This window comes from Erythranthe guttata, chromosome 4, assembly GCF_056151865.1.
Source record: "Erythranthe guttata isolate IM_541 chromosome 4, IM_541, whole genome shotgun sequence".
NCBI lineage: Eukaryota > Viridiplantae > Streptophyta > Magnoliopsida > Lamiales > Phrymaceae > Erythranthe > Erythranthe guttata.
The window spans coordinates 17090104-17115830 of NC_142536.1; the positions used below are offsets into that span (position 1 = coordinate 17090104).

The 25727-nt window shown below is 36.0% G+C and overlaps 2 protein-coding genes across 2 annotated transcripts; one reads left to right on the forward strand and one right to left on the reverse strand.

Annotated features, from left to right (window-relative positions):
* Positions 1-3331: 3331 nt before the first annotated feature.
* LOC105950390 (putative late blight resistance protein homolog R1A-10) lies at positions 3332-6554 on the reverse strand. Its single transcript, XM_012973737.2, has one exon. It carries the CDS (start codon positions 6420-6422, stop codon positions 3639-3641), a length of 2784 nt encoding a protein of 927 aa, XP_012829191.2. The 5' UTR covers positions 6423-6554; the 3' UTR covers positions 3332-3638.
* An 8689-nt stretch (positions 6555-15243) lies between these two features.
* On the forward strand, positions 15244-18340 carry LOC148771294 (putative late blight resistance protein homolog R1A-10; the record flags this gene model as incomplete). Its single annotated transcript, XM_088817579.1, has 5 exons — positions 15244-15397; positions 15487-15986; positions 16157-16774; positions 17462-17469; positions 17830-18340. Coding segments are annotated over 5 exons (1779 nt in total), but the record flags the coding sequence as incomplete, so codon positions are not given.
* Positions 18341-25727: the final 7387 nt, after the last annotated feature.

Sequence of the window (25727 nt, forward strand, 5' to 3'; positions counted from 1 at the left end):
CTACAAATATTTTTAATATTTTTTTAATAATATTTCAATTTCAATCAAACGAAATGTAAAAAGTCTTTACAAAATAGCATTTTTTTAATAAAATTTTAAAAAATGAAGAGTCAAAACTCATATTTACAAAAGATTGGTGGGGCCAAAACCTATATTTTAAAAGGGATAATTAGCAATACCCCCTCATCTAGGTAAATGAGTTAAGAAACCCCCCTTCCAAACAATAATTAGAGAAAACCCCCTTACCTAATATTCTACCCAAATATTATTTAATAATATATTCCCAAACCACCCTTATTACCCTTAACCCATGCCATTCTCTTTTTTTCTTCTTTACATCGGAAAATCCAATCGTTACAGACCCAGCCCCGACCTCCAGCCCCTGCCGCCGCTGACGAAGCAGCTTCCCCCACCGCCGCCGATGTCGTCCTCCGACGACGAGAGCCACGATACAAATTTCTACACTCCACAAGGCCCGTCTCTGAGCAACAGGTATGCTACCGGCGGCGATTTTGGGTGGAGGATTGCGATGGGTCTGCTACCGGCGGCGTATGTGTGCGTCGATGGTGATGGTAATGATGGTTGTGGCGGCGGTTTTGAGTGGAGGATTGCGATGGGTCTGTTGGTGGCGGCGGTTTTGGGTGGAGGATTGCGATGGGTCTGCTGGCGGCGGCGGTTTTGGTTGGAAGATTGCGATGGGTTTGCTAAATTCGCGCAGAAAAAGAAATTCGCGCAGGCAGGGCCTTAATCGACTACGTGTGTTTAATCGACTATGTCCAATAGTCGATTAAGGCTTAATCGACTATGTTCGGTAGTCGATTAAGGTTAACCGACTCCAGTTGTTAATTTTTTTTTATTTTTGATTTTTGATTTTTTGTTTATTGATTCCAATGTATAAATCAATTACAATGTTTGTATATTTCTTTTTAAATATAGTTGATTTTCGGGTTGCATAATTCGTGAGTGTAGGCTCTCTTCATCTTGTCCACCATTTCGATAAAGGAATCGGCATCTTGCTTTATTTCCTGCACATCTAATGAGTGTACCATTAATGGAGGATGATCGGTCTCTTCGTCAGATTGTAGTGAATGGAACTGATTTGAGATATGGAGGTCGATTACATCTTCGAATTTGTATACAACATCTATGATTTCTGCTTCCAAAGTTTTCACCATCTTCATGTCAACAATGATCCGGCATTCATCGAATTCTCTGAGAGCTTCTCGTAAGGAAAGAATCTCCTCGTACAAAAGGCTAATTATTTGTGGGGATGAAGTTTGAACAATCGAAATATGTGAAGAATTTAAAAGGCGCTTAAGTGTCTGCTCAATACAACAAACAGCAGCATAAGCCATCTCTCTCTCTCTCTCTCTCTCTCTCTCTCTCTCTCTCTCTCTCTCTCTCTCTCTCTCTCTCTCTCTCTCTCTCTCTCTCTCTCTCTCTCTCTCTCTCTCTCTCTCTCTCTCTCTCTCTCGAACAGACAAGACAAACACAGGAGATCTCACACAAATTTCACTTAAGAAGTAAGGAACAACTCTTCCCCATAGGAATATATCTTTTCATTCATTGCCCAACAACTATACTAAATTCTTGCGAGAGACCTTTTCTTTTGTCTTCCATGTTCAAAACTATTAATCCAGATCCAACCTATAATTTTCCTTCTTTTTTCTTTTTTTTCTTTTTTAAATGAAAATATGGTTGAGAATATGAAATGACATTAAATGCCAGGACAGTTGGCCGTTAATCAACTAGTCTTGCTAGTTACTACTGGTTGTGCAAAGTTGAGACTGAGAGCTTGAAATTTCATCACATTAATTACAATTACATAAAAGCAAAAAAAGGGAAAATTCATAAATAAGTCAATTTTGCGAGTCTGGACCCGGACTAAGGGTGTTCACTCGGCCAGTAAACCAACCGAACTTAACCGAAAATTCTGTACGTGTCAAACACCGAATCGAAAATTCAGTTTGGTATTCGGTAAATTTTTTTTGAAATTTCGGTATTCAGTGCGGTATATGGTATTGATGCCTGGTATACCGTATCGTACCGAATACCGAAATATTTAATTAATATGTATTTTTTTCATTTATCTTAATTTTTTTAAGATTATAACAAATTATAAAAAACTTTTAAATTGATAATTTTTCCATTATTTACAAATTAACCTCTATTGATAATCCAGTTTTGTTTTGAGGGCCGATTATTGAAATATATTTTTTTTAAATATTAAAATATATTTTTGGTTTTACTGGTAGCGAAACATAAAAACTGAATTAACTCGGTACATAACCGTACAAAACCAAATAGTTCGGTATGGTAAATGGTACAAATTTTTAAAGTACCGAACTTTTGGTTTACCGAAATTCCGATACAATATGACTGAATGAACGCCTCTAACCTGGACCAATTCGGTAGGCCTTGGTAAATATCAAGGTTCTAAATATCGGTTATTGGGTCCGAGGCGGTTCGGGACCGCCACACGATAAACGGTGCGGCGGTGATTAATCGGAGATATATCGGAAATAAATCGGTTTTTTTTAGGCCAAGTTTTTCTTACGGGGTCGCTGAGTTTGGGTTTGATTGAAAGAGATAATGGTTGGAAATGAAAAAAAAAAAACAATAATAATAAACACTCTATTTTCCTCGTAATAAAAAATAAATAAATAAATTAGAAAAAAATATTTTTTTCGATATATCGCTCGAAGTTTGACCCGCCACAAACCACCACAGACCGCCTCGAACCGCTCACCGTCAAAAAACCGATTTTCAAAACCGCCACACAAATATCATAAAGGTTTATGTCCGCCACCGATATGGCGGCCGATATATCGATCTCCACAATCGATATTTAGAAATATTGGTTGATTTGTTTTGTTTCTGTCACAAATGGACATCTCCTCGCTCATGTGTTTCTTAACTTACATCCAGTCCACTAATTAAAAGATCAACCAAAAATTATCCACAAATAAAAACCAAGTTAACGCTATTCATATCTTGCAATTAATTAAATGCAATACAAGTAGATTTTTCTTTTGCCAAAAGATTTTAGGGCAAATTACTCCAGAGTTATGGCCAAATTACAAAAACCCGTCTCCTGTTTGGGTAATTACAGCCACCCCTCAACTATGTATTATCTTACGAAAATATCCCTCCAGAGGTAAACTTAGGGATGTTAAATCGGTAAATCCGAACTAAAATTTCGGTACGCCAACATTTCATACCGTTTACCAAACTGAATATACGATTTGGTTCGGTAAATAACCGAATTACATAAATTTTATGTAAAAATATTAAAAAGGAGAGGTGGGTGTAATTACCCAAAGAAAAGGAGTTTTTCATAATTTGGCCATACCTCAGGGGTAGCCGTAATTTGCCCAAGATTTTTATCATTCCATTATGAGTAAAAGTTTTTGGGGCCTCGTTAAAACCTTGTGCGCCCACAGAAGGAAAAAATATACCCCCTACAATGGCAATAAAAAATCAGAAGAACTCCTAAAAAGTCTATTACACAAAAAGAAGATAACTAAAAACTCTTAAAGAAAGGCTACAACTTCTGAAATATCCAAAAGAACCCCAAAAAGGGGCGGATTCGAACTTACAAAAACTTTTGAACCATTATATATATTGCCAGTCGTGACTCAATCTTCCCATGATGAACGGATGCGAACGTCAATATAATCGTTTCTCTTTTCTCTACTCTCTTCTATTTCCAATGCAACATTCACAACTGAAGGATTGCAGTCAACGACCTCAATCAATTCGAGAAATCCGTACGTAAATAGCCTCCGAGGAATTCGTTCTAACTTGTAGCAGTGTTTTATGCTTAGGCGCTTAAGCCATGGGAAGCTGCCATCTTCGGCCGTCCAATGCACCAAATCACTGTCTTCAACTAGAAGGTATCTAAGCTCTCGGAATAATGCCGAGCCATGCATTTCCCATATGGAGCCTCGAAACGCATGGCATTGTAACTTGAGCACTTCAAGATTAGGCAGCAAAGCAATCTTGTGCATATCTTCCCACGGATATCCAAAACCACTCAAACTTAACTTTTTAAGACGTTCGGGAAAAATTGAAAATTTAGGAGGAGCAACAACCTTAGTCTCGAACACGGGATTCACAACGACACATTTAAGTGATTTTAGTTCATTGAGATGAGAAACATGATCGAAGCAGTTCGAGGATTCAGAAGCATCAGGCGCAAATTCGATTCGAATTCCTAGTTTTTGTAGATTCGGCATTCCTTCAAAAACATCTTTCGTACAACTCTGAGGACTCACATCTAAAAGTGTTAAGAGGTTCGGTAACATAGACCCTTCACTAGGATTTGGTAGGTTTCTTCCAGTGACCTCAAGATGCTTCAATTCTTTCATATCCCATATCTCCATAGGTAGATACGATGAATAGTTCCCACCGGATTTTACGATGCAAAAATGTCGATGAACAATCAAGTACTCAAGTTTCCAGAGTTTGGATATGGAAGGAGGGAGTATTCCATTATAAGTGAGGGCAAGATACCTTAGTTGAATTAGTTTCAACACTTCAATTGGGAACTCGTAGAAACGGATTGTAAGAGCGTCCAATACCCTGAGCAACCTCAATTCGGAACATACCGGTACCGAGTATTGATGATATGGACCGGTACATAAAAGAGAACGTGTAGTTGAAACAGACGCCATTGAATTGTGCACGTCTTTGATACCGAACAAAACGTTGTTGTGAATGCACAATCGGCGTTGGTTTTCTATATCTTGTGCTAAACCATCGGCATAACTAGTTAAGACGTGTAAAAACTTGTTCCTCCTTGCTTCTCTGAGGCATAGATGCCAAAAGGCGGAATGGAGGCCGCAACTTTTGATTCCATTGAGGGAGGTTCTCTTGCGAACCATAGCAACATTTTTGGAGACAAAACCCCTCAAACATTCCCAAGCTAAATATTCTGAAGTCTCGAACGGCTTTACTTCAAGAAACGCCTCGGCGCTCCATAAGTTGATGAGTTTCGAGAGCGCTATATCATAATCTTGAGGGAAAGCTCCCATATAGAGAAAGCATGGTTTTAAATGTTGAGGCAAGTAAATGTAGCTTGGAAGTAGTACCTTTGAAATTTTCTCGTATGCATCAAAGAAAACAGAATTTTGTTTCTCAGCTACCTTGTTCCAGTACTTCACAGTCTTTTCGGATTTGGACAGGATATCAGCAACTGCGACGATTGTAAGAGGAAGACCTTCACATTTCTCGGCAATCTTCTTTCCTGCTATCTCAAGTTCGTACGAGCACGATTCTTCATCACCAAACACCTTCTCACGAAGAAGATCCCAACTTTGTTCTTTCTTCATAAAGGATTTTTCAAAGGTATTAACAAAGCTAGCAGAGTGAGCGACTTCCTGTAGCCGAGTCGTTAGCAAAACTCGGTTGCCGATTCTTTTTTTCGGTAATAACTTTTTCAACTCATCCCAAACTACCCTCTTCCACACATCATCCAACACAATGAGGTATCTCCTACCCATCAAACTTTTTCTCGTCACCCTTTTCAAGTCGGCTAATTCACCATCTCCTTCTTCCATAAGCGTTTTATGATCATAGCCAAGATTCACTTGTGCTAGAATGCTACGAAGGATATCTTTGAGTTGATACTTTGGCCCTACTTTCACCCACGCACGATGATGGAAATGTTGAAGAATCGCTGGATGGTCAAAGATTTCAATAGCAAGAGTAGTCTTACCAATTCCCGCCATCCCGACTAGCGAGACGATTTCGAGTTCCTTTGACAACTGATGCACAATCGTGTATACGCAAGAGATAATTTCATCGGATAATCCAACCAAAGTTGACTTTTTTCCACCAAACTCTGTTCTTGATGAAACAGAATCATCATCATCATCTTCTTCTTCTTCTTCTTCTGCCAACGAGTCGTTGCTTAATTCTTTAACGTACTCATCTTTCAGTTTCGTCGTCTTTCGGGTGTAGGAATCGATATCTTGTTTTACTTCCTGCAAATCCAAGGAGAACAACAATTGCGGGCCATCAGATTGTGAGAGGAGAAACTGATTTAAGACATGGGATTCAATTTTATCCTCCAATTTATATGCTGCTTCTCTGATCTGTACATCGAGGGAATATATCCTTTGACTAGTGCTGCTGCTGGTGCTGTCATCCAATCTTCGAAGACATTCTTGTAAAGAATCGAATTCGAGGATTTCCGGTAAGAACTTCTTTCGGGATCCTCTTTCATGGCTGCTGTCCACACCCAGCATTTGGTGAAGAACTTCAGACAACGATCTTGAGCTGCTATCCATTCTTTCTTCTTGTTCTTTTAAGGTTTCGAAATCTATGAACTCTGTAAAAGGAGGAAGAATCGAGATTTGGGGAGAGTTTAGAAGGCGGTCTATCGTTTGCCGGAGAGAAATCACGGCAGCATAAGCCATTGATTGTTCTTTCTCTTGGCACCGAAACTGGAAGATATCGAACAACAGATTTCTTGATTTCAAACAAGAGAGCTAACCATAATTTATCTTATTTTTAGGACAAATTGCACGTTGCCCCCTGTAAATTTCTATTTTTCGCACTTTACCCCCTCTAAATTTAAAAAAATGAATGTCCTCCTTCAAAATGTTATTCTCCCCATAGCAAAATTTCAATGGACTGTTTTCCGGAATCGAGTGTTTTTGTTGTACAATGCCCCTAATTTTTTTTTTGTACGTTGCCCCTTTAAGATTTTAGTTTTGGTGCACAATGCCCACTTGTAATTGGCTTTTGGGGCAAAGTGCAATTAAAACAATATTACGAAGGGGTTATCCCTTTTTTGAATTTTTAGGGAGGAAGGTGCAAAAAAAATAAAAATTATAGAGGTGAATTGCATTTTGTCCTATCTTTTATTATACATTGATTGTTTGGTATGGAATTTTACATATTCTATTTATTTGTTTGTTTGTCTCCACCTAATAATTGTCATTCTATATTTCGATTCAGATTTCAGACCAAGTCCAACCACATGAAACAAAGCTAGGTTCTAAAATAATGTGTAGTTGTTATTGAATAATGGTAGTCCGTTGTTTGGTTAAGACAAAAAAAATATTAAAAAAATAAGGGTAAATTACAAACACCCCTGAGGTATGGTCAAATTACAAAAACCCCCCTCTTGTTTGGATAATTACATCTACCCCCATCAACTATGATTTTTTCTTAGACCTCCACCTTTATGGTGCCAAATTCAACATAGTCATCTAGATTTCGTGAAATGTGATCTAGTTTGTACTCTTTTTAAAAACATTAAAAATAAATAATAAAACAGCAACATAGTTGTTATTAGGTAGCAATATTCGAACTTAGAGCTTTAATTAAACTCCAAAAACAATACAAAATACAAAACCAAGTACAAACAAGATCAATATTTATTCAAAAAAAAAAAAGATTAATATTATTTATCGAAAAAAAAATGTTTATTGGGAAAAATATAATTTTCACCCCTCAAGTTTACACCGATTTCACATTTGGTCCCCATATTCACAAAAAAACACATTTGGTCCCTATTGTTTAAAAAATTCAACATTTTTAGTCATTTTCGTCAATTTTCCATCAAAACTAACGGAATCAAACATGGGCCCATCACTACCGTAACTGACGGACTAACGGTACATTGACGAAAATGACCAAAAATGTCAAATTATTGAAACATAAGGGACCAAATGTGTTTTCTGTGAACATGAGGGGCCAAATGTGAAATTGTTACAAACTTGAGGGATGTAAACTGAAAATTTCCCAATATTTATTACAATAAAATTGATTAAAATCGAAACTCTGGCCTCGAACCGCTCTGAGCAACATGTTCCATTCTTCAAGAAAATAATTTATTCATTCCAATAAATTTTATTACAATAAAATGGGAAAATTACATTTTTCGTCCTCATACTTTACCCACTTTTTCAAAACTGTCCCTAAACATTTTGGAGTTACAATAGTAGTCCTTAATCATGCCATTTTTTGACAGAATTGGTCCGCCGTTAATTTTTGCCGTTAAGTTGGATGGAAAATGACATGTGCCTCTCACATGCCTTCAATTTACAACACTACATGAAAATGGACTTTCAACAACACGCATTGCGTCTTGTTAAAACATATTTTTCATAATTAAAACTTGATTGAAATTCGAAATTATATAACATCCAAAAAAGCAAAATCGATATATATTGTTTTAAAATATTTTGAGAAATAATATTTAAACAATTGAAACATTGTTTAAAAAAAATGAAATATTGCTTTCAAAATTAAGATTTTCGGAATTCAAATGAAAACATTGTTTCAAAATAAAATAAAAATTCGATCCGAATAGGTGGGATAAGAAACCTCTATTTGAATCTTCACCCTAATTTAATAATGTAAAACTCGATATATTATTTCCAAATATTTTTAGAAGTATTGTATAAAATAATAATATAATGTTTTAAAACCGGAATTTCTTGAATCCAAATGAAAATTATTGTTTTAAATAAAATAAAAATCTGATCGTAATAGGCGGAGTAAGAAAACTCCGTTCCAAATTTCACCCTTATGTAATAATCTAAAACTCGATATTTTTTTTCAAAATAAATTCAGAAATATTGTTTACAAAATCTTAATATTGTCTAAAGAAATAAGTTAAAATCGGATTTTTTTGGAAATTGAATGAAAATATTATTTTAAAATAAAATAAAAATTCGATCAAACTAGGCGGCATAAGAAAACTCCTTTCCAATTTTCACTCATATTGAATGATTTAAAACTCGACATATTGTCTCACAATTGGGATTTTTGGAATTGACTAGAGGTGAAAATTGGAATGGATATTTCTAATTCCCCAATTCCTATCGGGTTTTTTTTATTTTGGTTAGAAACGATATATTTTAATTGAATTCCCAAAATGCCGATTTTGGAACAATATTTTAAAATTTTAAACTATATTTTGATTTTTTAAACAATATTTTCGGAATGAGTTGATTTTTTTGGAATTTACGTGATTTCGTTTTTATATTAATTAATTAAAAATAATAATTAAAAAAAAATATGTTTTAACAAGATTCAATGCGTGTTGTTGAAAGTCCATTTTCATGTAGTGTTGTAAATTGAAGGCATGTGAGAGGCACATGTCATTTTCCATCCAACTTAACGGCAAAAATTAACGGTGGACCAATTCTGTCAAAAAATGACATGATTAAGGACTACTATTGTAACTCCAAAATGTTTAGGGATAGTTTTGGAAAAGTGAGTAAAGTATGAGGACGAAAAATGTAATTTTCCCCAATAAAATTAATTAACCAACCATTTAAACAGAAGAATAGACAGCTGCAACAACAAAAACAAGAAGTCTATGTCAATTCTTTTGTTTAAATCGTTAGTTAATTAATTTTAGGGCAAATTGCACACCACCTCCTAAAAATTTCTATTTTTTGCACTTTACCCCCTCAAAATTTTAAAAAGTGAATGTCTCTTTCAAATTTTATTCTTGTTGCGCATTATCCACATAGAATTTTTTTGATGGATTATTCATCTTAATTGAGTATATTTGTTCCATGTGGCCCTTTTTATATGTTATTTTTGTTGCACGTTACCCCTTAAAACACTATCTTTTTGCACATTGCCTCTTTAAATTGTTATTTTTGTTGCACAATGCCCACTAAAAATAGGCTTATGGGGCAAAGTGCAACCAAAATAATATTTTTAAGGCGATTTATCCAATTTTTTTATTTTTTTGTGGGAAAATGCGAAAATGAGAAATTTGTAGGGATGAAGTGCATTTTGTCATATTAGTATTCCCCAATTGAATACAAGGGTTCTTTTCTCTCTCCAGAAATTCTCTCCTCCCTTTAAATGGCTGAAGTAAGAAAAATTGCTCAAATTTGATATTAGAATAAATAGACAATTTAGTCGTATTCCCCGGCAACGGCGCCAAAAACTTGTTGGTGTGAATACCTAACACGCAAGTGCACGTATCGCAAAAAAGTAGTAAAAGTGGACTCGTGAGAGTTGGATGTCGATCCCACAGGGAATACTCAAATTATCTAATCCTAAGAACCAAATCCTAACAATTATGATTTTTATCCAGCCTACGCAAGGTTGTCAAATTTAATCAACTAAATAAATTAAACTAATTATAAAAGCAAATAAACAAGAGAAAATATGAATATAAAAACGGATCTAGGATTTTATCATCCCCTATGCGGTAATTCGTCATCAATTATTAAACCTCTATCATGCAAGTTACGATTCCCGATTATTAACCCGAGACACTCAATTACTCATAACCCGCTGTCGCGTGTATTATGAGTCTATTATTTATAACCGATTCACTATATGTCTATGCAAACCAATTAAGAATAAAGCATTAAATAACAAGTCTCGTAAACGGCTACCTAAGGTATTATCTATATATCTACGATAATACATGCAATTAACACACTCATCCGGTGAAAACTACTCGAATGCTCTTATATCCCTGTTCTAATTATTAAAACGATATGTCAATCAATTCTAATAATAATACATAGCAACATAAATTAGCTAAGTTCATGCGCTAAATAAGATCAAATAGAAGAAATAATCATGGAATTTAAACTTGCATAATATTAGAAAAATAGGTTTGAATCACCACATAGGGCTCAAATAAAATCCTAGATTAAAAGCTTAGCTACTCGTAATTCTTATGATTAACAAAATAAAAATAAAAGAAATAAGAAAAACTATGCTTGAGTCTTCGTTGATCTTCGTTCTTCGCGTTTTGTGGTGTGAAATTTTCGTCCTTGTGGTGTAGAGACTTGTTGCTTTTATAGGCTTTTCTTGATAAGGAAGTAGTGGAAACCTAATAGGAATCAATTTCCGCCACTTTTCCCCACCAGGATTTGTTCGTCGATTTGTGCCATGTTGGAGTCCGAATTTTGGAATATTGTGTAAATATGAATTGTAGCCCTTGAAATTAGCTTTCCAATGCCGGCACAATCACCTAATTCGGAGTTCGTATGAGAGAGATATGCTCGAAATGGTGGACACTATCAAAGCTGTGGCGAGATTCCTTCTTCCAATTTGATTTGTTTCCTTATTTGCAACTTTTTCCTTTCTTTTTGATCTTTTTTTCTTCATGGACACTTAATTCTCGTTTTTCACCTATAAAACACAAAATCAATTAATTAAAGCACAAATATAATTAAATCTAAACAAAAGATCCACGTAAAGTAAACGTATTGAGTGTAATATCTACACTCAACACACCCCCAAACTTGAACTTTTGCTTGTTCTCAAGCAAAATCTAATCGTAAGCAAAAAACTCAACTACCGCATCTTATCACATAGATTAATAACCAACTTCACGTTTTCAGAACTTGTAATTATAATGAAAATTCTTAGGCATTCGCAAGCTCAAAATTCAAAAGCACTTAGTCACTTACCATAGCCAAAAACCACAAATCTTGCAATTGCTTCAAGCATCCAATATTTGTAAATTAAAGATAGAAAAAAGTTATGCTTACATGTATATGTTTGACTCCAAATACTCACCAAAATATTCTACTCTACTAATATCGAACATTAAGCTATTGGGATCATTGGGGCTTTTTGGCTTTCAATTGTTAGGCTATTTGGTTCGAGGTAGGAAATATGGGTATATGTGGCTATTCTTCTTGAATTGAGGTGATTACGCCAAAATTTGAAAGATAGGCGTTTGAAACAATGAATTCACCTCTAAGGACTTTAATAAACTCGATTCTTAAGAGTTCAAAAGTCTCCACTTTTGCTCTTAAGACAATGGATCGAGCTTTCAAAACAATTCAACAACTAGTCCTTACTTCTCCATTCTATTCTCTTCTTCTTCTTTTTCTCTTTTCTTTTTCTTTTTTTTTTCTTTTTTTTCTTTTTTTTTTATATATATAGAAGCATATATATTTGTCCTTTTTTTTTTCGAAGAAGAAGGACCTTATAAAAAATTTCGACCGAACTTCAAGGGTTAATTTTTCAAAAATCTCCACTTTTCTACCTTATACACTTTGGCTAAAAGAAAGAACACCTTTTCTCCGAGGCTCAAATCAAGGTTTTAATGACAATTTCGATAAAAAGGTCGGCTTGAAAGGCTCAAACGGTTCAAAGAAGGCCCAAATCATATCCCAAATCACTCACTACTCAATACTTCGTATCATAAATTTCCTAAGGTGAGGTCTAAAACCGAACATAGCATGATCTAACACAAATTAACTCCAAATTTAAAATACAAAACATTCAACCAAAACAATGCACGAAGTGTGATTCCTAGCAATAATTCGTTTCTAAGTTCCGTTGAATCGAAAGCTAAACAAACATGTAATCGTTATCACACAAAACAAACAATCTCATCATTAAACATTGATCATCTCTCATCATTATAACTCATCTATGCATTCGACTCAAGCAATTGTTTTTTTTTTTTTTTTTATTCCGGAAAAAACGATAAAAGCAATAAAAATAAATAAAACCTAATGCATGCAAACTAAAATAAATAAGCACAAAAAAAAAAACATGTTTTTTCACCCCCAAACTTAAAATTTTCGTTGCCCTCAACGAAATTAGCACAAAGTTTAAGGATAGAAAACACCTGATTTAGTCGGAATCGTTGTCTTCGGGTGTGAGAATTTATGGGAAAGAAATCTGATTTTCCTCTTGCGAAGATGCCCTCTATGTCTCTCGGATGACTGTCCCGATCGCAATTCCGACCTTAAAAATAAGAAATCAAATAAATTAATTAGAATGCATGCCTATGAAAATAAAAATAAAACATAAAATTAAAGAAAAATATGAAAACAGTAAAGCTCGGGTTGCCTCCCGAGAAGGGCTAAATTTTAAGTCTTCAGCCAGACTTTGCTTCTTGAAATTGTTATGTCCAATCCAAAGCCTTGTAGATTGCGCATCCATCCATGAGCACTATCACTTCAATTGCAACCAAGGCATGGATAGCACTGCAATATGTCACGGTCCACCTTAGCTTGTAGTCTTTTTTGGTTGTAATCAATCGGTACGAAGCCAAGATGGGATCTTCATCACCCGCTCCCTCAAATCGGTATACAAAAATCTCCAGTCTGCGTATAACCTCCACCTCAAAAATATTAGTCTTCTCATCAACCACTATTGATGCCTTCAAATCCACATTTAGATCAACGACAGAGCCCACAACTAGAATATCTTCAATCATTACATCCATCTCCTTCTTCTCTTGTTCTGAGGCATCTTCGTGATTTAGCTCGACTTCCTTCTCAGATTCATCATGCTCAAGTGTCTTCGTAATTTCTATTTCTCTCACATCGACACTATTTTCCGGACATAGAAGATTTTTCTCACCGCAGACTTCACCCGAATTTTCTTTGATATAACCATTGCCGATTTCGTCTGGAATATTTTCAAGAGATTCAGATTTTAATTTGAGCGTCATCTCTTCCAGTTGTATCTCCATGTTTTGAAATGATGCTTAAGTGGACTTCATGAATTCGGCAATGAGGGATACCAAATCAACTTGTTCATCAGTGGTCTGCTGCTGCTGCATTGGATAATAATTATGAAAATCATCAAATTGTGGCTCTCTATGTTGAAACTCCTTCAAATCTTGGTCTTGAAAGCTTTGCTCGTATGTGTTGTTGGTGCAAGTGTTCCAATAACATCCGTTGGTAATTTCGTCGAAATTCATCGCTGTTGGGGATCCCCAACATTGATCGGAATAATGATTTCCACCACATGCCGAACAAAACGGAGGCATATCATAGGTGCTTTGGAGGTATTCGTCAGATGGAAGCAATTCATATCCCGTTTGAGGTGCCCGAACATTGTAACCAGACATGAAACAAAAACAAAAAAAAAAAAAATTATATGGCTGAAGTAAGAAAAATTGCTCAAATTTGATATTAGAATAAATAGATAATTTAGTCGTATTCCCCGGCAACGGCGCCAAAAACTTGTTGGTGTGAATACCTAACATGCAAGTGCACGTATCGCAAAAAAGTAGTAAAAGTGGACTCATGAGAGTCGGATGTCGATCCCACAGGGAATACTCAAATTATCTAATCCTAAGAACCAAATTCTAACAATTATGATTTTTATCCAGCCTACGCAAGGTTGTCAAATTTAATCAACTAAATAAATTAAACTAATTATAAAAGCAAATAAACAAGAGAAAATATCAATATAAAAACGGATCTAGGATTTTATCTTCCCCTATGCGGTAATTCGTCACCAAGTAAACCTCTATCATGCAAGTTACGATTCCCGATTATTAACCCGAGACACTCAATTACTCATAACCCGCTGTCGCGTGTATTATGAGTCTATTATTTATAACCGATTCACTATATGTCTATGCAAACCAATTATGAATAAAGCATTAAATAACAAGTCTCGTAAACGGCTACCTAAGGTATTATCTATATATCTACGATAATACATGCAATTAACACACTCATCCGGTGAAAACTACTCGAATGCTCTTATATCCCTGTTCTAATTATTAAAACGATATGTCAATCAATTCTAATAATAATACATAGCAACATAAATTAGCTAAGTTCATGCGCTAAATAAGATCAAATAGAAGAAATAATCATGGAATTTAAACTTGCATAATATTAGAAAAATAGGTTTGAATCACCACATAGGGCTCAAATAAAATCCTAGATTAAAAGCTTAGCTACTCGTAATTCTTATGATTAACAAAATAAAAATAAAAGAAATAAGAAAAACTATGCTTGAGTCTTCGTTGATCTTCGTTCTTCGCGTTTTGTGGTGTGAAATTTTCGTCCTTGTGGTGTAGAGACTTGTTGCTTTTATAGGCTTTTCTTGATAAGGAAGTAGTGGAAACCTAATAGGAATCAATTTCCGCCACTTTTCCCCACCAGGATTTGTTCGTCGATTTGTGCCATGTTGGAGTCCGAATTTTGGAATATTGTGTAAATATGAATTGTAGCCCTTGAAATTAGCTTTCCAATGCCGGCACAATCACCTAATTCGGAGTTCGTATGAGAGAGATATGCTCGAAATGGTGGACACTATCAAAGCTGTGGCGAGATTCCTTCTTCCAATTTGATTTGTTTCCTTATTTGCAACTTTTTCCTTTCTTTTTGATCTTTTTTTCTTCATGGACACTTAATTCTCGTTTTTCACCTATAAAACACAAAATCAATCAATTAAAGCACAAATATAATTAAATCTAAACAAAAGATCCACGTAAAGTAAGCGTATTGAGTGTAATATCTACACTCATCAACTACTCTTGCTATGGAACTTTTTGAAGATCCATTAATCTCGAGCCGTTTTGACTGTCGAGCTTTTGTCAACGTAGGCCAAAAGTATGAGCTAAAACCGATCTTGCAAAGTATTCTAGCTCAAATGAATCCTGAGATTGAGGACGTGCTCAAGGAAGAAGGTTTGAGATCATTGTATGACGTGAAAAGAATGATGTACCCAAATTTCAAGGGCAAGAGATACTTGATTGTGTTGGATGATGTATGGAATAATCAGGTGTGGGAGATTTGAGCAGGTTGCTTCCAAACAACAGAAACAGAAGCCGAGTCCTGCTCACAACTGGGCTACAACATGTAGCTAACTATAACCCTGATGCTATTCATGAAATTCGGTTACTGAATAAAGAAGAAAGTTGGGATCTTCTTCGTCACAAGGTGTTCGACGAAATGCCTTGCCCTTGTGAGCTCGAGAAAGCTGGAAAGAAGATCGCCGAAAATTGTCAAGGTCCTCCTCTTCTGATCGTCATAGTTGCTAAACTCCTATCAGGAATCGACAAGAAACCAGAGTATTGGAAAAAAGTAGCAGAGAAAGAAAATTCAGTTTTGATGGATGCAAACGATCAAATATTAAAGGTACTATTTTCAAGCTACGAATACTTACCTCAATATTTAAAAGCATGCTTTCTTTATATGGGAGTTTTCCCTCAAAACTATGAGATTTCCCGCTCCAAGCTTGTCAAGCTGTGGATATATGAGGGATTTCTCGAACCAATTACTTAATCAAGAACCGTAGAATCCTTTTACACAATATGATTGGAGGGGCTTGTTTCCAGAAGCCTCGTTATGGTCAATGAGAAGAGATCCATTACGTCTTATACTTCATTCATTACCAATACAAAAACTTGTGGTCTACATTCTGTCCTTTGGCATATTTGAAATAGAGAAGCAGCTTTTCCCATGTCATAAGTAGTTTAGAAAAGGGTGCGAAACACCACTACCGCCGACTGTGCATCCACAATAGCGTTTTGTTTGCTTTCAAGTCGATAGCACCCGTTTCAAACGCGCGCTCACTCCTCTGTTTTGGTCCATACCACAAATATCCATTACCAATATGTCTGGAACGTTTAAGGTTGTTGAGGGTATTTGATGCTCTTACAATCCGTATGTACGAGTTCCCAACGGAAGTTCTCAAACTAGTTCAACTAAGGTGCCTTGCCCTCACTTATGACGGAAATATCCCTCCTTCCATATCCAAACTTTGTGACCTTCAATTTTTGATTATCCTTCAACATTTAAACATCATTAAATCCTGTCTAAATTTATCGTATTTGCCGAAGGAGATATGGAATATGCAAGAACTAAAGCATCTTCAGATCACAGGAAGCAATCTACCGGAAGATCCTTGTGGCGCTATCTTGCCAAATGTCCTAACACTTTTAGATGTAATGCCCCATTGTTGTACAAAGGAGATTCTTGAAAGAATCCCTCGTTTAGCGAAGTTAGGAATTCGATTCGGTTTGGCGCATGATCACGATGCTAAATCATTAAACTGGTTTGATGTTGTTGTAGACATCAAAATTTTGAGATAAATAATTACTAATTAATAACTAAAATAAATCAGTTATTAATTAGGTCTCAAAATTAAATTTCATAACATATTTGGGCTTTAAAATGTCCGGCCCACGCTGCAAGTCGAGAAACTATAACTTGTGGCAAGAAACCCTAGCTCGTGCCTATAAAAGAAGGCCTCCAGCTCATGCAAAAACAGACTCACACAGACACATATCGAGCTCTCAAGCTCACGTCTCGAGCCTCCGCCTCGGATTCATAACATATTTGAATTCGAGGTGTTCGTGATGGGAAATCATTCGTTCGATTCAAGAACAAGCTTTTAAGCCCTTGAATCAAAATTAGAATAGGAGAGAAGAATTTTAAGCCCTTGAATCAAAATTAGAATAGGAGAGAAGAATCAGGGGAATTACGGAGATTGTAATCCACATCGTTTTGATTAATAAATTATTTGTTCCCTATTTTCTTGTCTTGTATTTTTATTATATTTTGCAGACTCGAAGTTTGTGGTTTGGAAATCATTCGTTCGATTCAAGAACAAGCTTTTAAGCCCTTGAATCAAAATTAGAATAGGAGAGAAGAATTACGGGAATTACGGAGATTGTAATCCACGTCGTTTTGATTAATAAATTATTTGTTCCTATTTTCTTGTCTTGTATTTTTATTATATTTTGCAGACTCGAAAGTTTGTGGTTTGGAAATCATTCGTTCGATTCAAGAACAAGCTTTTAAGCCCTTGAATCAAAATTAGAATAGGAGAGAAGAATCAGGGGAATTACGGAGATTGTAATCCACATCGTTTTGATTAATAAATTATTTGTTCCCTATTTTCTTGTCCTTTATTTTTATTATATTTTGCTGACTCGAAAGTTTGTGGTTTGGAAATCATTCGTTCGATTCAAGAACAAGCTTTTAAGCCCTTGAATCAAAATTAGAATAGGAGAGAAGAATCAGGGGAATTACGGAGATTGTAATCCACATCGTTTTGATTAATAAATTATTTGTTCCCTATTTTCTTGTCTTGTATTTTTATTATATTTTGCAGACTCAAAAGTTTGTGGTTTCCAGTTGTTTCTAAACGGCATATAAGATCAGTCAAATGCGCTGTATTGAATCCTATTCCGATGTCTGAGGTTGTTGTTCCACCGGCTCCTCTTTGCACTAAAATGTATTCGGGTCTTTTGAAGTTGAGTTTGAGTGGGTTTGGATATCCATGGGAAGATATAAGCAAGATTGCTTCATTGTGGAGTCTTAAAGTGCTGAAACTGCGACGCTATGCCTTTCGAGGGGCAAAATGGGAAACTCAAGATAAGGCTTTTCGATCGCTTGAGGTACTTTTAATTGAAGACTCTGATCTGGTTGAACGGACGGCCGGATTTAAGACCTTTCGATGTCTTGAGCACTTAACTTTGAAAAACTGCCAAAAACTAGAAGAGATTCCTCGGGATTTATATATTCGGCAAAGTATTGAGTTGGTTGACTGTAACGCTTTAGCTGTGGCTTGTGTAAAGCAAATGCAAGAGGAGAAGCGGAAAAAAAGATAGAAATTTCCCTAAAGTCTATGTCTATTCTTAATACTGTTTAAATTGTTAGTCATTCAATGAAGCTAATTGATTATTTTCTTGAAAAATGGAACATGCATGTATGTACTTATTTTCTTAAATCTCTAAGTTCGAATATTGCTATCTAATAAAACTCATGTTGCTGTTTTATTTATTTTTTTCATTTTTTCATTTTTTTTCCCTCTCTCTTAAGTAGATAATGGACTACTGTTACCCGCTTAGTCGGTGATATCGATAATGACTCGAGTGTGGCCGAGTCATGGCCGAGAAATGGTGCCAAGTGAGGATTGGCACAAGACAGCCACACAATCGACCAATGAGTGGTCGAGTGTTGGGCAAGCATTCGGGGTGTTTCTTCGAGAAAGCAAAGATCGGCTTGATTCAAGTGGGAACAGTGATCGAAAGTACTTGTGGCTGGCACGGGCGTTGCTCGGCAGCAAATGCGGACCAGCGTGTGCAATAATCGGCATGTGGCCGATAACTTGGGCAAAAGAACGTTCGAAGGAAATCGACTACGACTTGACAAGTGTGGGCAAGTTGGCACGACCGACTGGCAAGTCAAGGAAGGCAGCCGATATGCGGGCGTGCTAATGACCGTGTGGGCAAAGAACTAGCAAGTGATTGGCAAGGCAAGCAAAACGTGCGGAAAATGCAAGGCAGATGGGCTGCCTAGCAACCGACCGGGCTGTTTTGGGCCGTTCGGTGCGCGCGCGCGCGCCCGATCAAGATGGGCCTCGAAAATAAGCCTTGCGGGCGGATTTGAGGGAAGTTACGGAGCGGTTAAGGCCTGGAAAGCATGAAAAACTGCCCCTTATTACTTGTAATAGTTAGCCAAGTGTCATGTATTAGTGTTGCCATGTGTCCTTAGGTAGTTTTATATGAAAACTACCTTCTTCCTTGTATTTATTTGGATATGAGTGCACAAATCCGACCCATCTAGCATTAGAGAGTTCAGATTGCAATTGTGGGCATTCTGAGTGAGGATTTTGTGTGTGCACCTTAGTCTCCTTTGTAATTTTGTGGGAAATTAATATAAAGGTTGGGCATTGCCCGTAAACGTGCTTGTGTGTTGTTTTCCGCTGCATACTCTTGTTATTGTTTACGTGGCTTAAAAGACTTGTGTTTGTGTGCGTTTGTGCCAAGAGAATCGAGAGGAAGGCTGACTGATTTGGTGGGCAAATCAGGCCGCACGGGCGAAAATTTCTTGAGTAAAGAAACCCCTGTGACAACTACCATTGTTCAACAACTAGATTTTTTTAGCCGCTCAACTGTCAGCTTTAGACAACTAACAGCACCATTAACCCATGTACGAATGCTTACGGACATTTGAGTGTGTCGCTATCAAAAATCTTCCAAGCCAATGTTGTCTTACCAAGGCCAGGCATACCAATGATGGAGATAAACTCAAGTGCCTTAGTTTCATCGGCGATAGAGCCAAATTTGGTCTTTTCCACATCTTCCAGAGCTATAACTTTGTCCTATATACAAAGTTCAAACAATTATGGATTATATACAAGCAATTGCTCTACATATATACAACTATTTTTTTTTTCCTTAATGTACATTAATCATGTGTAAAATGGTAATGTTAGAATTTATTTCGTGCAGATATAAATTATTTGTGTCAGATTCAGTTTTTCGTTACTGTTGCGTGAAGTGTTGCAACAGTTCGTGAAGCAGTTCGTAAAAACAGAAATAAACGAGACACAAATTTAATGTGGTTCGCATACAATTGTACCCTACATCCACGGGGACCTGCAAATGAAATTTACTAATTTTTAGTTTTACGCATACAATATTAGGACTTAATCAAAATACAAAGACTCCCTCTTTGTTGACGCCGTTCTTGTATACTACGCTGAATTATAAATCTTCAATTTGCAGCACGTCTCTTGCTCCGCACGGTTGAACTCCCTTCAACGCTGAATCCCTCAGTCGGCGGATCGATCTCCTCCCGAGATCTGTTTAAGCCCCTCTCCCGAAGAACCGATCTTCTTTTTGTATAGAAGAAGCAAACTTGTGATACTCCTTGAATCTTGGTGTCTTCACCACAAAGCCTTGAAACCGGTATATTTTCTATAAAAATCACGTATCACGATGGAGCAATAAAAACGAGAGGAAAAAATATATTTTCTCAGAACACTACTCTCGATAAAAAAGACGCCAATAAAATAACGAGAGTAAAGAAAAATATCCTGTGTAAATTTTTCTCTCCAAGAAGACGTGAGATCTGAGGCGCCGTGTTGCTGTATTTATACTTCTATAGGTGATAAGTATCCTACAAGGAAATAGAGTCCATTAGGGTTAGGAAACTCTTAATTACGTAGGAAATAATATTTTCAATTCAAGGAAACTCTTTAGAAGAATAATTCCTATTATAAATCAATTAATGACAAATTAAAAGAATTAAAAGCTACAAGGACTCTTCCCTTCTTTAGCTCACGGTATATGCAAACTTGTGGCACAAGTTTCATTAATTCTCGTATAATTAGAATCCAAGGGATTCTAACAATGTCCCTATTTGTCGTTTATTGATTATAATCAGTTTCCCCCCTGAGTAAAAAACCTGAAAATAAAACAATCAGATGATAGACGGAAGCAATAAAACTAAGTATCATCCTCAACATTAAAGGAACAGCTCATCATCATTATCTCTTTCAGCAACAAGAGTGGCATGAACTGCTGTAGCAGTAAGTGCAAGAGTTAGAGCAACTGTTCCCACAGTAGTGGCTTCGGCAGGTGGTTCACAACGGAGTCAGCTCCCCCTGCATGTGTTTCTCCCCTTGTAAATGATCATTAGGCAGCTCCCCTTGTACATGACTTCATTCTTCCCCTTTGCTTACTTGGCTTTGTAGACTTGAAGGGCGACGTGGTAAATCACCCACGTGATAAAAGACTCAACAAATAACGTCAGCATTACCTCCTCCTTTTATATTCTTGTGAAGACCTAAACAAATTAATGACAATAAACACAATATTAAAAATGTGAAATTCCTTCTATTTTGGAGATACACGTTCAGGTGATTAATATCTAATGAGATAACTAAGGAAAATATGTTCCTCATATTAATACACATCTCTATAGAATTCCACTTGGTGTTGTGGACTTAAAATCCCACCGAGATTCTAACACTCTCCCCCTTTGGCATTGATTGGTCAGAACATTTACTCCCCCTAAATATATGATACATGCATGAACAAGGGTCAGCAAATTCAAAATAACATCTGCAAATATAAACAGTTGCAACAATTTATCAAACAGTTCAGCAGATAGTGTACAGTTGTTCAATTAAGAAAAGAACAACAAAAAATATGCAGTAGAAGAATCAACTTCCCTCTACAATGAATTCCTCCTTATTTTTCATGTATTTCTGCACTATTCCAGCAACTGTCTGATGCACTGTCCCAACAGTTGTCGGAACTCCCCATGTGTTCATGCCATCGTTACTGTTCTTTTCTCCCCCTTTCTGGGCAATCACCATGCATAGATAACTCAACATGGTGCACGTAGATGTTCAAACACTTAACAAAAAGATCTTGATGATTCGAGTAAGCTGTTCAAACACTTAACAAAAAGATCAAACGTAGAAAGAATTTTGAAAGTAAGTAAGAAGAATCACCATACATGACGGGAACACAAAATCACAAACTCACAAACTCAATACCGCACGATAATTGCAATGCGAAAATCAAAGGATAGTGATATCAAATCCAACATTAAATAACAAAGACTACAGACTTTGCCAAACTCCATAAGAAACGTGGAGATGAGAGGAGTAAGCTCAATAGATCCGGTTGCAACAAAATTCAAATTTAACCGGCACATAAACAAAAATCCGTCTTTTTTTGTTTTTTTTTTTTGTTAAATGCCTAATGCAAGATAAGAAGTAAACATGAGAAATAAACATGAGGGAAGAGACATATGTGAATAGGATACTGCATGGACAAACAAAACATATATTATTGTGTTTACAGTTATTTTACTGTCAACGACAGTAATATAATTACGTTGACTTGTCAACAAATCAAACAAAATAAAAAAAATAACAAAAAATAAAAAATAATAATATTACGTTAATTTACTGTCAACAGCAGAACAATTACATAAATGTATTGTCAACGACAGTACAATTACGTTAATTAACTTTCATTGACACTATAATTACGTTAATTTACTGTCAGTGACAGCACAATTACGGTCAACGTTTAGCGGCGGACGTAAAAAAAACCAAAAATAAAAAACTTAAGAAAACACTTAAAAAGGTCAACGCCGGAGACCGCCGGTCAATGCCGGAAATCGGCGAAAAAATCTGGAATAAAAGAAAAAAAATTGAAAAGTCAACGCCGGAGACTGGCGGCAAAATTGTTTTTTTCAAAAAAAAATTTGAAAAAAAAAATTGGGTCAAAATTGAATAATTTGTGAAATTTGGGGTCAAATTGAGAATAAATTAAGTTAAGGATGAAATTGGAGCATATTAAAGTATCCTCCAAAAAAAGTCAAAATTGAATTTTTGTGGTCAAAATTGGATTTTTGTGGACAAAATTGATTAAATTGGGGTTACAATTAAGAAATGGGTATAAATGGTTGAGGGTAATATTTGGATATACATGAATGTTTCCTTTATTTATAATAAATATTAAAGGGATGGGCTTATTGGTGAAAGAGATATAGCTCCTAAACCTAAAATAATAAAGATGCTTGGTTGAGGACTTATGCACAAAAACCCCTATTGCTAATGACCCCTATTAAAAAGAGGTGGGTTCTATCCTTATTTATCCATATAAGTTAGGAGGTTTTCACCAATAATCCCTTCTTTTTTTTTGGGAAAATTTGACAAAAACCTTCATCACAAAAGTGCAGTTAGAACGGGTCCAATTTTATTTTACATTTTTAAAATAAATCTAAAGCAACTTTTATTAATAAAATTAATTAAGTTATCACCGTTATACCCTTAGGGCTCCTTTGGTACGCGTTATTACGCTTGATGGGACGAAAAGTCCCTCCGTATACGGTGTTTGGTTCGGCTGTCACAATGTCTCGGGATATGTGGTCCCACTTGATTTATCACGCATATGATTTATTATTTGTCAAGCCGAATTTGCCTTGACTAATTAACACGTGATAGTCCATACATCTGGGTGGCGTGTATAATGTCTAAGTTGCCCTCAAGAAATGAAAAAAATACAAATATACTACATATATAAACGAACTTTCTTGTCAAATTCCCCGTGACTTTGCTGCCCTAATTTTACCCAGCCCCACCTGAAGAGCAGACTAAAATTCATCATATCTCGCTCAATCGAAGCTTCCTGTTTAGCCACACCCAACATTTGCGGAAAGGTTATATGAAATTGCAGGGTCGTTGCATTTTTTAAAATTTTCGTTGAAATCATTCACTATATATGAAATTGCAGATTGTTTGCATTTAGGTAATTTTCCGTTGCCATTATACAGATTTAGGGTTTTGTTCTTCAAGAGAGTCCATCAAGGTTTCGCGTAATTGTACATCGCGCCATTCTCGTAAACGGATTTCGAGAGGAGGATACAGGTACTAACCCGACTGCTAAATGTATAATTTGGGCCATCCGTATATTAATTATCTGCTAGTACTCTGTGTTAATTTACATTTACTAATGTGTATCGTACGATTGCGAAATTTGTTTCAATTTGTTTGCGTTCATTTATCTGTTATTTTCACATTCTATTTGAGAGTTTGGTGTTCTTTGTACTGCGCACGTCCCAATTCTGTAAACGTGTTGCACGAATCACGATTGGGCTTTTTTGGTTAAACAGATTTGTGAATATATTTTGTAGGAACTTCTTGGCTTAGGATGGCTTTGTCAAACCGAGAAGAAGAAATAATAGTTGTCCTGCATCAACTAATTTTTAGCTTGAGGATTTTCTTCTTAATGTCGATGCATATTATTCCCACATTTAAGCGTCGTTGTTTGAGGTCTACGGATAGCTACAATCGAACTTATAGTATGATAGGAAGAACACCTTCACAACTCGAATATTTGCGTTCTATAGTTGGGTTGAACGATGTTGCATGTCGTGATAATCTTAGAATGAATATTCAAACCTTCTATCGTTTATGTTATGTTTTAGAAAATGTTGGTGGTCTTAAACCGAATAGAAATGTGACCGTACCCGAGCAAGTTGCAATGTTTCTTCAAATTTTGGCTCATCACACCAAAAATGTTGTTGTTAAAAGCCATTTCAATAGATCAGGGTACACTGTTAGCAAGCATTTTAATCAGGTACTTGTAGCCTTGTTGAAGTTACACGAAATGCTTTTAATAGCCCCTAAGCCGGTTGGCGAAAATTCAGAAAACGAGCGGTTTTCATACTTTAAGGTACTAAATGTATATTGACTGCAATTACTTTCATATTACAACTACTAGTAAAAATTGTTCTAAATCACTATCCTCGTCATGAATAAACTATTTAGGGTTGTCTTGGTGCCCTAGATGGAACGTATATAGATTGTCGTGTACCTTGTCTTGATAAACCAAGATATAGGAATCGCAAGGGCAATGTGTCTGTTAATGTGTTAGCCGTTTGCGATGACAATATGAATTTTATTTACTTACTAACCGGGTGGGAAGGATCGGCAGCCGATAGTAGAATTCTTCTGGATGCAGTCACTAGAGACAATGGTCTACGGGTCCCCACTGGTATGTTTGTATATGTATAGGGTAATCAACGACAATATTTAATTACAATTCACTTCATTCTTCACCCAATTAGCCACTTTTAGTTGTAGTAAACTTGTGCACTATTCCACAGGTAATTACTATTTGGTTGATAACGGTTACACGAATGGTGAAGGGTTTTTAGCACCTTACAGAGGTACTAGGTACCATCTTGATGCTTACGGCCAAGGTCCAAATGCCCCGAGAAATTTTAGAGAATTTTTTAACATGAAACATGCAAAGGCAAGAAACATCATCGAGAGGGCATTTGGTCTTTTGAAGTCACGTTGGGCCATTCTACGAAGTTCCTCTTATTATCCCATTAAAGTTCAAAATAGGATCATAATGGCTTGTTGCCTGTTACATAATTTCATACGAACAACCAATGACTTTGACCCCGAAGAAGAAACATTAGATGATTTTTTCCGTAAAAATCCAGGAATAATTAGTGGAGAAGACTATATTAATACAATTGAAACTTCAGAAGAATGGACCAATTGGCGGGATACAATTGCAACGAACATGTACAATGAGTGGCTTGCTTCGCGTTAAACAATATTTCGGATGTGTTGGTTGTTGCTTAGTTTTCTTGTTTACTTTACTTTATTTGATTTCATTGAGTACAAAATGTATTTGTGTTGTAAGAGTCGTTACATTTGGAAAGTCAGATTGTTTAATTGCATGT